We start from the raw sequence: 13,105 nt of genomic DNA on the forward strand, positions 1-13,105 counted from the left end.
CCAGAAGAGTAGAGGCTGTTACTGCAGCCCAAACTCACTATTAACACCTTCATTTCAGAAGAAACTCTGGACTTTTAGACCGATTAGAAATGTTTAACAACTCAGGTTCTCTCCACAGACCGTCCAGACCCTCCAGAAGTGGAGATCAGAGAAGTGAAGGATCGCACCATTGCTCTTCGCTGGACAATGGGCTTTGATGGCAACAGCCCCATCACAGGATATGACATCAACTACAAGAACAAGTCGGGTAAAGAACCACACATATTCTCTGATTCACTGATAATTCAGTGTGTGAGATGTAAACAGAGTGATTCAGAGTGGTTTCGTGTGAAATGGTTCAGATGTCTTTACATTAGTGGTGATAGGAACCAGGGGTCACCATGACTACAACACAAATATAGACATTTTATTTATTATCCAAAACCACCAGTGAACCTACATGTGTCTTCTGAGTTTATATGGAATGTTGATGATGGAAAATAGTGGAAAATCTGGAATAAGTTTTCTTTGGGGACTATTTTACCTGCATATTATGTATCCCTCCACCATGAATGGAGTTTAAGGCCAAAATCTTCTCAAAACTATCATAAAACAGTGTCTCAGTCATCAGGCAGTGAATTCATAAGCATTTCATGTAATAACTTTCAATGAGGGAGCTTTTAGAGGTGGACGTCTGGTTCCTATCACCACCACTGTGAACTGTTCTGACTCTGTAAATTTCTCTACAACAGAGCATTTCACACCAAACCACTCTGAATGACTCTGCTTACATCCCAAATATTTAATAATGCAGAAATAAAGTCATAAGAAGACTTGGACCAAAATAAGTATTAAAGCAATAGTAAGACTATAAAAAATATGAAGTAAAAACAATAAAGTGAAAATAATAAGAATATTTCAAAATGAAATAACAATCAGTAGAACTGTGGATATGAACAGGATCAAGGTCACTTAGTTTCACTGTAAGGCCTCACTCTGCTCCTCTCCCCCCTACAGCCTCCTGGGCCTCGTCCCAAACCACCAAAGACGTTTCACCCCAGCTCAACCAGGCCACCATCATCGAGCTGCACCCCGCCTCCACCTACAACATCCGCATGTTCGCCAAGAACCAAATCGGAGAGAGCAGACCTAGTAACGAGCTCACCATCACCACAGACGAGGCCCGTGAGTACCAGAACACCTCACTCACAGCCGGGACTCCACACCGCTTACTGTCTAGCGCCCTGGACACAACATTTCACATTTTGGTCACTAATAATGCACAGCCTGTGGGCCGAGGAGATTTTTTTGTGTTCTTTTTCCCTTTTTACAAAACTGCTCCGTCGAACACGGAACTAATTACAAATCAGAATCAGCGTGTGGTTTGGTGACCGTGGTGAGCTGGTCCACATGGCATCATAGCTGCTGTTCCATTGGCTAACGTTTGCTAATATCACTGTATGAAATAAGATGTTAAATAAAATAAGGAGTTAAATAAGCTGGGGTTACTCTGAGAGGCTCCTACTGCAGTAGATCAATAATAATAACCTGAAATAACCTGGACTGATGACATCAGGGTGGACCGCTTCTTCAGGTAGGACCACCACCATCACAAAAACAGTACTCTAATGCGTCTCCTCCTGTTTTGCAGGTATAACGCTGACCGTCATTATTAATATTACTACTATTGATATGCTGTATTTACTGTTAATTCTATGTAATTACTATCATGAAGAATCTGGTGAGCATATCTCAGGCTTTGTGAATATAGTTCTTGTAATTTATATGTTTACTTGTTAATAAAATATTGATCACAAAAAAGCAGCAATATTCTCAGTAAAGTTTTTAAAGTTTTTTTCCTTTTCCAAAGCAACACCTGACTATATTCATGGTCCTGAAGTATGTTTATGGATTGTAAATACAGTATAAATACGATAAGCATGTTCCTATTATTCAAATTATGTGTTTTGTTGATTTTCTATGTGAAAATAAGTCAACACTTCCTCTACAGAGACACACTTCAATATGATTTTTTTCTATTTGTTTAGTTAAACATGACTTTTGCACAGACCACGTTTTATGTTTGTTTCGTTTTTTGGTTTCCAACATGTAAAATAAACAGTAATTGCATATTTAAATGTGCGGATGTCTGTTCTCTGTAGAGGATGTGTAATTTATGTAAACTCAAAAAAGGGGTGCACAAACTTTTGTATATGACCATATCTACAGTGTTGTTTGTAAGTCACCACAATTTGATATACTTCAGAATTATACTTAGAAATCCACTGAATGCGCAAATGTAACTGCAGGAAATGCTGAAATATAGACAATAAAAATAATACCAAGCTATTTTTTTGAGATATGCTGTAATAGTATATGTTGAGTTTATGGTTTATGATGGTTCAGTTCTGATCATTTTCATCATAAAACTGGACAAAATCAGTTGACTCCTCCACTCACACCTCCGATGGTTGAGCTCACAGCACAATGACTGTCCTTGTCAGTGAATGTCAGTGAATCACTGTTTGTCCACTATCTTGTTCACTAGTGACACATTCTGTGATCTGTTCTGCCATCTAGTGGCAGCTTTTGGTAAGAACTGCCCCTTAGGCCCCTCCTCTGACGCTGCTGTTTGGTTTTGCAGCCCCTGATGGAGCCCCTCAGGACGTGCAGCTTGAAGCGATATCGTCTCAGGGCATTAAAGTCACCTGGAAGGTAAAGTCATCAGTTTTAATGTTTACTTTTAAATCTAGAATAGAATAGTTAATGTTTTAAAGGGGAGCTTTTTTCCTTTCTTAATTACAAAGATATGTTTGATAATAAACTTTTTTGTTGCTTTTCTCTATTGTTTTATACCACATGCATGTTTCATATAGGATTTTTTTGAATATTATTATTTATTATATTATTGATTGATAAATAACATTTTCTCTTTATTATTGCCATATTGTCATATATGTATTTTGTTTTATTCACTTTTATTATATAGATAATTGTTGCAATGCTCTGACAAAACAATTGCAATTATGACATGTCAAGAAAGATGACCTAAATAGAATAGAATAGAGTAGATTTGAGTAGAATAGAATCAAGTAGCATAGAATAGTAAAGAATTCAGTGGCATAGAATAGAAAAAATGAGAATAGAATAGAATAGTCAAGTAGCATAGAATTGAATAGAATCAAGTAGCATAGAACAGAAGAGAATCAACTAGTATAGAACAGATTAGAATTGAGTAGCATGGAATAGCAAAGCATTAGGTAGAATAGAATTGAGTAGAATAGAACAGAATAGAATTTCGTAGCATAGAATCAAATAGAACAGAGTCGAGTAGAATAGAATAAAAGAGAACTGAATAGAATCAAGTAGCATCAAACAGAAAAGAATTGAATAGAATACAGTAGAATAAAATAGATTTGAGTAGAATAGAATAGCAAAGAATTAAGTAGAATCAAATAGAATAAAGTGGAGTAGAATAGAATAGAATTTAGTAGCATATAATAGAAAAAAAGGAATAGAATAGAGTTGAGTAGCATAGAATAGAAATGAATTGAGTAGAATACAATAGAATCGGGTAGCATAGAATAGCAAAGAATCAAGTGGAAAAGAATATACTCAAATTTAGTAGCATAGAATAAAAGAGAATCGAGTAGCATAGAGCAGAAAAAAATTGAGTAGAATAGAATAGAATTATGTGGCATAAAATAGCAAAAAAATTAAGTAGAATCAAGTAGAATTCAGTAGAATTGAATAGAATCGAGTAGATTAGAAAGAGACGTATAAGTGAGCTGCAGCTGAAGTGACTTATTTTTTTGCTGTATAGTCAGTTTCTATAGATTATAGATATAGATCATGTCTGATTTAGATAAATAAGTATAGATCATACACATTTAAGTACATTTTGTATTTGCAGTAAAGCTTTTGTTCATTGTATTTGTTACATTTTAAAGGGCCCATATAAGGAAAACCAAATTGTCCTCCTTTTTTTGAAATTCAGGAGTTGCTGCTATATCGTATACAATCCACATATGGAAACTAAGCTACAAAAACAGCCCATACTGAATACAGTGTTTTTGAGATGTCACACAAACACATTTACGCACATCCACCTATTCAGCAAACAGTAGCCAAAACCATTCATGGGTTTTTCAGCCCAGACTGCCTTTTAAATGAGGCACAGCCAATCAGAACAGAGCTCATTTACATATATCAGTCTTAAAGGCCGGTTAGATTCTAATGGATAAAGAGTTTGGAAAAAGGAATTATGACACATTATACACTTATGGTGCATAAACACACGGATGTTGTATGTGCACTCTTAAAAAGATGGTTCATCAAGGGTTCTTTAGTGAAGACTTGTGAATTAGTGAATGTCTGTAATGAACCATGAACACTCAAAGAACCATTTGCATGCTTGAAAGTTTCTTTGCATAATGAAATGGTTCTTCAGATGGAAGGAGAATGTGGTGTATATGGTTTGATATAGGTTATAAAAGGGTTCTGCTATTGTTATGATGCCAAGCTTGGAACAATAGTAGAACTCTTTTTGGTGCTATTTAAAACCATTAACAAAAAAGTTCTATATAGAACCGTATACAACACATTATCCCTCAATCTGAGGAACGATTTCACTATTTACATTCTTCCTATTTCAATTTAAGCATGCATATGATTCTATATAGAACTTTAGGTTCTAAATAGAGTCATTCCTTTTACTAAAGAACCTTTGAAGAACCATATTTTTAAGAGTGTGGACCTGAAAAGGCCAGAAAAAAGAGGATATGGGCCCTTTAATGCTGCAACAGCATTGACACAAAACGTAAATCAAATAAACAAGAATGTTTTAATGTGTTTCCTGCTCTCTCTCTTTCTTTTACAATGCAGGGACAGTATTTGTGATAAATCCTGTGTGAGATCGAATAAAACACTATTTTTTAGTTGTGAGTAACTCCATGTCCCTCCGTTCCCTCCAGGCTCCCCACAAGCACCTGCAGAACGGTCTGATCCGGAGTTATCAGGTGTGCTACAGAGAGTATGGCACCGGGGGCAGTCCACAGTACAACACCATCAACCTGGACACTACAGGGGACGTCGAGACCATCACGCTGGACAACCTGAAGAAGTACACGCAGTACGAGGTGCGGGTGCAGGCGGCTAACCGCGCTGGCATGGGGCCGACGTCCGAGGAGGCCATCATCACCACCCTGGAGGACGGTCAGTCTCAGAAACAGCGTCCCAAGTGCTTCTCTCAACTAATTGAAATTTTATGAATGTGATATTTAATAAAAATGCAGTCCCAACTGCCAGAGCTCTAAAACAGCTGCGCTGTATCTACAGTAAATAAACACAACAGCATAGTTTAGCATTAATGTCGCCACTACAGCTCTGTACTTTGAAAAGACTTCAAACGTTCAGAAGAGAACCCACTGCACTGTTCTTCTCTGCAACAACACACTGTGATGTAGTACCAGCATATGACCACAAGGTGTCCCTCATGTTGCACATTTACACTGTGGCCAATCTTACACAGCACTGAGCAAAAGTCCATACACAACAAAACTGCTTTACTGGGCAGTTTGTGCTTTTTTTGCCAGTAAATATATACAGCATATAATATTAAAATAAACACAAATAAACATAAATACGGTGGTCAGTCGTCAGAATGTATTCATAACATTCAAGTTGTGAATGTGTAGATTACAATAATACAGTTAGAAGAAGGACAGGTTTAGTGTTTGTGTTCAGAACGGAGCTCGTTTACATATGTCAGTCTTAAAAGCGCAGTCTGTTTAATTCTAAGTGATGAAGAGAGAACAAATGGTCACGCAGAAATGAAGTGGTTCATAAAACCACACAAATGTCACAAGTGGGGGAAAAATAAAAGGAAAGAAAAATCTAAGGTATGGACCCTTTAAAATTATACACTCTCACACCACTTTGAAAATATTAACTGACCACAAGGCACTTTTCTTAAAAATTATGAATGCACAACATTGACAGCAAGACTTTAGAAAGTACAAAACACCAACCTGGAGGTGTTTACACCGGTCAGCCATAACATATGACTTGTTTCTACGCTCATTGTCCATTTTATCAGCTCTACTTACTATATAGGTGCACTTTGTAGTTCTACAATTACAGACTATAGTCCATCTGGACTGGACGGGGGTCCACATCAGTGTTACTGCAGTGCTGAGAATGATCCACCACCCAAATAGTACCTGCTCTGTGAGGATCCATGGGGGTCCTGACCACTGAAGAACAGGGTAAAAGGGGGCTAACAAAAGTATGCAAAAAAACAGATGGACTACAGTCTGTAACTGTAGTACACCTATATAGTAAGTGGAGCTGATAAAATGGACAATGAGCATAGAAACAAGGAGGTGGTCATAACGTTATGTCTGATTGGTGTGTATATGAGTTAATGAGCACTGTAACAGCTGCAGGTGTGAGTGATCAGGTTTGTGAGGAGTGAGTGAGGGAGCCATACCCCCTGAAGGGGCAGATATCATGGTTAAATGATTCGGTGCATCTTGAAATCTTAAATATTACCATGATTTTATTAAAATTCAGATCAGGCTTAAAATGATGCTGAATACTCAAATGCGACTGAAGAAAGTATTTATAAAACAGTCACACACAAACAATAAAAACAGTATAAACATGTATTTTTGGAAATTTACATTTGGATATAGCCTAAGACTTTTATTTTGGCCACAAATAGAGTGCTTTATTGATTATTATAATTGATCATTATAACGTATACAGGGCTGGATTTAGTGTTTCTGTGGCTCTACACTCTTAGCAAAAAGGGTTCTACATAAAACCCATAAAACCAAAAAAGGGTTGTTTGGCTTGTAACAATAGTGGAACTCTTTTTGGTATGTAGAACCCTCTAGAGCACATTCTCTATCAATCTGAAGAACATTTCGTTATGCAACAAATCCTTTATCACGCAAAGGGTTCTTTGGTGTTTATGTTTAAATATAGAACGATTTTCTTTACTAAAGAACCCTTGAAGAACCATCTTTTTTAGGAGTGTAGTCAAAAGACAGGAATTTGGCCGCCTGGATACACATTTATAAATTTAGTTGAGGCTCTGGGCTCCTGCATGATGTCTACATTGCAACACAATGTTTTTTTTGTAGGTGAAATCATCTTAATATTTTGTCATTTTGAGATTGTTGCAAGAATATTATAAGATTATTTTAATTATTTCTAGATGATTTTTACTTTTTACGTCATTTTTACTGTATTGGCAAATAATTATGCTTCTTTTAGGAAATAATATGTGAAACAAGCAAAAATATCTGCCAATATAGGATAATTTGGTACAGAGTAATGCAGAAGTGAAATAATGAGTAATGAAGTAAGAAGTAACTTAATCCAATACTCTGAAAGAAGTAATTAGAAACTTGTAATCTGTTACTATTTAGAGCAGCTAAAGCTGGCTGAGCCTGTGAAGTAATATATTCCAACAAATGAAGTTGGCTCTGGCAGTTGGGAGTTCAGTTTTTTTGCATTTCTCTGCTGAACTTGGATGATTTTATTTGATTTTATCTCTCAACACCAAGAAATTACACCGAATAAATAACTCTCCATAATGCAGATCATCGCTTAATTGTCTTGTTTATACCGGTCAGTTGTGTCATTACGTAACATGGAATAGTCCATTATAACATAGCCGGGGATGGGGCTGCTTTGAAATTACTAAAATAATCACTACAATTAAATAACAGCTATGTTTAAAATGCGTATTTATGATTCATAATAGGTTATTTAATATCAGTGCATGCAATATCTAATATGTATTTACATGGGGCTCTTGTCTCATGGAGATCCTAGGAGGCTACCTGCCTAGTGCAAAGAGCACCACTGGATATTTAAATGCAATATTTTAACCCCTTTTTAATAACTAAGGCTACATTCACACAGCAGGTAAAAGTGGCCCAAATCAGCTTCATCTTCACCAGAATCACAGGAGCCATGATGAAACTTCACTGACTGACAGCTGGGCTCATCACCCAGAATGTGTTTGTGCTCCCTGTAAAAAGGGCGCAGTCACTTCTTTGGTTTGCGTCCTCGGATTCTTTAAACTTTGATTTTAGACTTTTAACTGGTTTTTGACGCTGCAGCCTCATTTTCCTACGGCCGCGTTCAGACATTTCTTTTGAAATCTCTTCGATTTCTGAGGGTTTGGGTGAGTCTTTTCTAATATTTTGTATGGAAACATCAGCCTAAATGTTTATGAGTCTCATCAGCGCAAAATTATGACCAATGTCAAGTTGGATTGACGCAAAAGTCGGATGAATTCTGATCTGGCTGTTCACACTGAGTCGCACTGCCGCAGATCGGATACGTATCGGATTTCAGTACCACATATAAAAGCGTCTCATAACGAAATAAAAAATGTCAGATTCAGTGTGTTTATCTGTCCACACTGACACACAGACACATATCTGTGTCACATATGAAGAAGAAGATCAGATTTGGGCCACTTTTACCTGCTGTGTGAACAAAGCCTAAGAGCAGCTCAGCCAGTTTGTACTGAAGTCCCTGTAGTTACTGAATAATAAGCCTCAGTATGTAATAATCCTGAGATTTAACGCGTTCTTTATTGTTCTAACAGTGCCGAGCCGTCCACCTGAGAATGTAGTGACCACAGCCACAACTCCAGAGACCATCTCTCTGTCCTGGTCAGCTCTGCCTAAAGAGGCGCTCAACGGCATGCTGCTGGGCTACCGCGTCATCTACTGGGCCAACTTACTCGACGGAGGTAAGTTCTTCTTTCTGACCTGCAGTTCTTCTTTAAGATATAAGCTGCTCTGTACAGGATCACCTGACCTACACTAGGTGTCCAAAAGTATCCGGACAGCCCCACTCATAGTGAGATCAGCTACTTTAAGGTCATTCATCGCTGACACAGCTTGTATAATCTTCATAGAAAAGCACTGACCAATAGAATGGGACGCTCTGGAGCAGCTGCACATGATCCTAAGGTCTCCATGCCCAATGCCAAGTGTGGGCTAGAGGGGTATAAAGTCCCCCAGCATTGGGCTGTGGAGCAGTGGAACTGTATTCTCTGGAGTTATGGAGGTCCATCCAGTACCTTTGGGATGAGTTAGTGATCCAGAACTGACTATCCAACATCAGTACCTGACCCTACTAATGCTCAATCAAATCCTCACAGCAATGTTCCAACATCTAGAGTAAAGAGTAGAGGCTGTTGCTGCAGCAAAGGGGGACAAAATACGACTGCACCGGATGATTATTTTTGATAAATTCACATTTTGCTGTCATTTTGCAATAAAGAAACACACATTATATAAATGCAATGTGGTTTTCAATGTGAATAATACAAATTTTGGGACCGAACACTGGTCACATTTCATTTAAGATTATATTTAATACATTATATTTAATACATTATATAATGCTATGTTTAATAGTGGTGCTGCCATGACAACAAGGATAAAATATAAAAAAGAGTCAATTCAGGACGTTTTCCAGTTTGTGCAGTTCTGGTGTCCGCCCATAGGTGGTGCTGTTGCTTTGCCTTGTGGTTTAAAGGCCTCATGCAGGACGTCTGTACTGAATACGGTTGGGTGTCAACAATAAAATAAATGATAAAACCCAAAGCAATGCAGATCCACAGAATCAGATGTTTGTAATCGTTCCAGTTCGCTGAGCTAAACCTGAAAATATTTTCTGAGATTTAAAAAAGAGAAACAGCAAAAAAAAAAAAAAGTTGAGGAAGCAGCTTGTTTTTGCAGTCAAAATTGTGAAACGTACTTAATATCATTTACGGACTTTTTGCTATAACTTTTTGCCAGATGTGTTCTTAGATATACTGTTTATTAGTCATATTTTCCTAGGAACCTGTTTCAGATGCTGACTGATTCATTCATTCATGCATGAGTTTTGTCTGGTGCAACTAGATGTAATTCAGCTCTGTTGTAGCACAAAACACACAAACATACAACACAACACAATACATACACCGATCAGGCATAACATTATGACCACCTCCTTGTTTCTACGCTCATTGTCCATTTAATCAGCTCCACTTACTATATAGGTGCCCTTTGTAGTTCTACAACTACAGACTGTAGTCCATCTGTTTCTCTGCATACTTTGTTAGCCCCCTTTTACCCTGTTCTTCAGTGGTCAGGACCCCCATGGACCCTCACAGAGCAGGTACTATTTGGGTGGTGGATCATTGTCAGCACTGCAGTAACACTGATATGGTGGTGGTGTGTTAGTGTGTGTTGTGCTGGTGTGAATGGATCAGACACAGCAGTGTTGCTGGAGTTTTTAAACACCTCAGTGTCACTGCTGGACTGAGAATAGTCCACCAACCAAAAATATCCAGCCAACAGTGTCCTGTGGGCAGCATCCTATGACCACTGATGAAGGACTAGAGAATAATTTGCTCCTACTGTACAGCAAGAGATGAGCTATCGTCTCTGGCTTTACATCTACAGGGTGGACCAACAATGCAGGTGCGAGAGAGAATGATCCACCACCCAAATAGTACCTGCTCTGTGAGGGTCCATGGGGGTCCTGACCACTGAAGAACAGGGTAAAAGGGCGCTAACAAAGTATGCAGAGAAACAGATGGACTACAGTCTGTAACTGTAGAACTACAAAGTGCAGCTATATAGTAAGTGGAACTGATCAAATGGACAATGAGCATAGAAACAAGGAGGTGGTCATAATGTTATGCCTGATCGGTGTATACAGTCAACTGTATACAATACAATGCACAATCTACAACATTTGTAATAGAGGACTTACTGAAAGGGACAAAGCTGTTCTTGAATTCTTTGACTGTTCTAGATTAAACACCCATTTGAATCTTGTTAAAGACATTCCATATGTTTACTTGTAGCTTGTAAAAGATGTATATTTATGTCAAGTATCACCACAATGCTTAGAGATTAAAATAAAAATTAATTTTAAATTAGCGACATACATTTTTTTTATACCTTAGAAATCATGAGGCCTTCTCTGAGTTCTCCACTGGTGTACAATATTAATCAGCATCAATCAACCTCAGCATCTAATCCTACAAAACTGCTTTCTCTGTGTAGATTTCAACCCACGCCACCTACTATGAATCTATAGTGTAGGTTTAATGTAGTTCAGTAACAGTAACATGCTGGGTGGCACCACCGTCTCTGGTGGTGTTACAGATTTGAACATTAAGTCTGATTGTAATGCCCCTGCCTGTTTGTGTGTTGTCTCAGAGCTGGGAGAGATCAGGAATGTGACCACCTCAAAGCCCTCCCTGGAGCTGGAGGGGCTGGAGAAGTACACCAACTACAGTATCCAGGTACTGGCCTTTACCCGGGCTGGAGACGGAGTGCGCAGTGAGCAGATTTACACTCGAACCAAAGAAGACGGTGAGACCTTCCTCAGACGGTCACCTCCGTACACTCACTATAATGAGATTTTATAACGAGAACTGCTGCTTAATAATGTCTTCCTGCTTTGTCAGATACTAGAGGGGCAATTCTTAGAGAATGTAGAGTAACAATGATGCTAATAAATCAGCACTCAGTAGGAGTAATGCTAACCAATCAGGACTTAGTAGCAGTAATGCCAACCAATCAGCACTCAGTAGCAGTAATGCTAACTAATCAGCGCTTAATTGCAATAATGCCAACCAACAGGCACTCAGTAGCAGTAATGCTAACCAGTCAGCACTCAGTAGCAGTAATGCCAACTAATCAGCGCTCAGTAGCAGTAATGCTAACAATCAGCGCTCAGTAGCAATAATGCTAACTAATCAGCACTCAGTAGCAGTAATGCTAACCAATCAGTACTCAGTAGCAGTAATGCTAACCAATCAGCACTCAGTAGCAGTAATGCTAACCAATCAGCGCTCAATAGCAATAATGCTAACTAATCAGCACTCAGTAGCAGTAATGCTAACCAATCAGTACTCAGTAGCAGTAATGCTATCCAATCAGCACTCAGTAGCAGTAATGCTAACCAATCAGCACTCAGTAGCAATAATGCTAACCAATCAGCGCTCAATAGCAATAATGCTAACTAATCAGCACTCAGTAGCAGTAATGCTAACCAATCAGCACTCAGTAGCAGTAATGTAAAGTGGCCAGGTTCCCATAACGTTAGTCAGTCTATAATATTTAGATGCAGCTAAATAAATGTTGATATGGTTTAAAGTCACAGTACCTGCTACATCAACAGGTTTGAGTCTGTACCTTCAAGGTCCTCTGAGTGTTTTATCTTGCCGGGGGCCTAAGGAGGAGGTGTGATGTGATATTATTGATATCAATTATTATTCCCTGTCTCCTGGTGCTCAGTGACCTCAGGAAAAATAAGAAGACGTATTAGAGGCGGGGCAAAAGTCAAGTTTTGATTACAGAAAACTTAACTGGACTAAAGAGTTGCTCTGGCTTCATTATAGCGCCTCTCAGAAAGGAGCTTGAGAAATTCACTGAAAGGGGGTCTGTAAATTGATTGTCTGTGATTGATTCAGCGTCACTTTAATCTTCCACAGTCCCTGGACCTCCGGCTGGCGTGAAGGCCGCTGCTGCATCCGCCTCAGTGGTGTTCGTCTCCTGGCTGCCTCCACTCAAGCTCAACGGAATCATCCGCAAATACACCGTCTTCTGCTCCAACCCCTATCCCACGGTACGAGCCCTGACGTCATCAATAAATGAGATTTTTTAACTAGAAAATATCAAGCTAATTATGTTTATGTTATCGTCCAGGCCTGGTGTCTAGTAAAACGTTGGACATGCTGGTGGGTCCTGACCATTAAAGATGAATAAAATCCTCACTTATGAATGTGTTCATTTATACGCTGCAGGTCATCAGTGAGTTTGAGGCTGCGCCTGATGTTTATTTCCGCCGTGTGACCAATCTGAACCAGAACTGGCAGTACAGTATCTGGGTGGTGGCGGTGACCGCAGCTGGCCGCGGGAACACCAGTGAGATCATCACTGTGGAGCCTCAGGCTAAAGGTATGAAGATGGACAGTCAGAGCACTGCAAGATTATCTGTTCAGCATTAACTCAACAGACTGATCTGCAAGTAAACATGTTTCAGAAGTGAGAGATTTACTCAGAGTGGTTTGGTGTGAAATGGTTCAGAT

General features: G+C 38.8%; 1 protein-coding gene across 1 annotated transcript in view; it reads left to right on the top strand.

The window, feature by feature from the left end:
* dscamb (Down syndrome cell adhesion molecule b) overlaps positions 1 to 13,105 on the top strand; it is a 182,564-nt gene that overhangs the window by 149,160 nt on the left and 20,299 nt on the right. Inside the window, exons 14-21 of the mRNA XM_036555898.1 lie at positions 119 to 247; positions 997 to 1,164; positions 2,624 to 2,694; positions 4,953 to 5,193; positions 8,609 to 8,755; positions 11,229 to 11,384; positions 12,509 to 12,642; positions 12,821 to 12,974. Coding sequence (XP_036411791.1) covers positions 119 to 247; positions 997 to 1,164; positions 2,624 to 2,694; positions 4,953 to 5,193; positions 8,609 to 8,755; positions 11,229 to 11,384; positions 12,509 to 12,642; positions 12,821 to 12,974 — 1,200 coding nt within the window. The remainder of the gene's footprint in view (positions 1 to 118; positions 248 to 996; positions 1,165 to 2,623; positions 2,695 to 4,952; positions 5,194 to 8,608; positions 8,756 to 11,228; positions 11,385 to 12,508; positions 12,643 to 12,820; positions 12,975 to 13,105) is intronic.

The sequence above is a fragment of the Colossoma macropomum genome, unplaced genomic scaffold (genome assembly GCF_904425465.1).
Source record: "Colossoma macropomum unplaced genomic scaffold, Colossoma_macropomum, whole genome shotgun sequence".
Classification (NCBI taxonomy): Eukaryota; Metazoa; Chordata; class Actinopteri; order Characiformes; family Serrasalmidae; genus Colossoma; species Colossoma macropomum.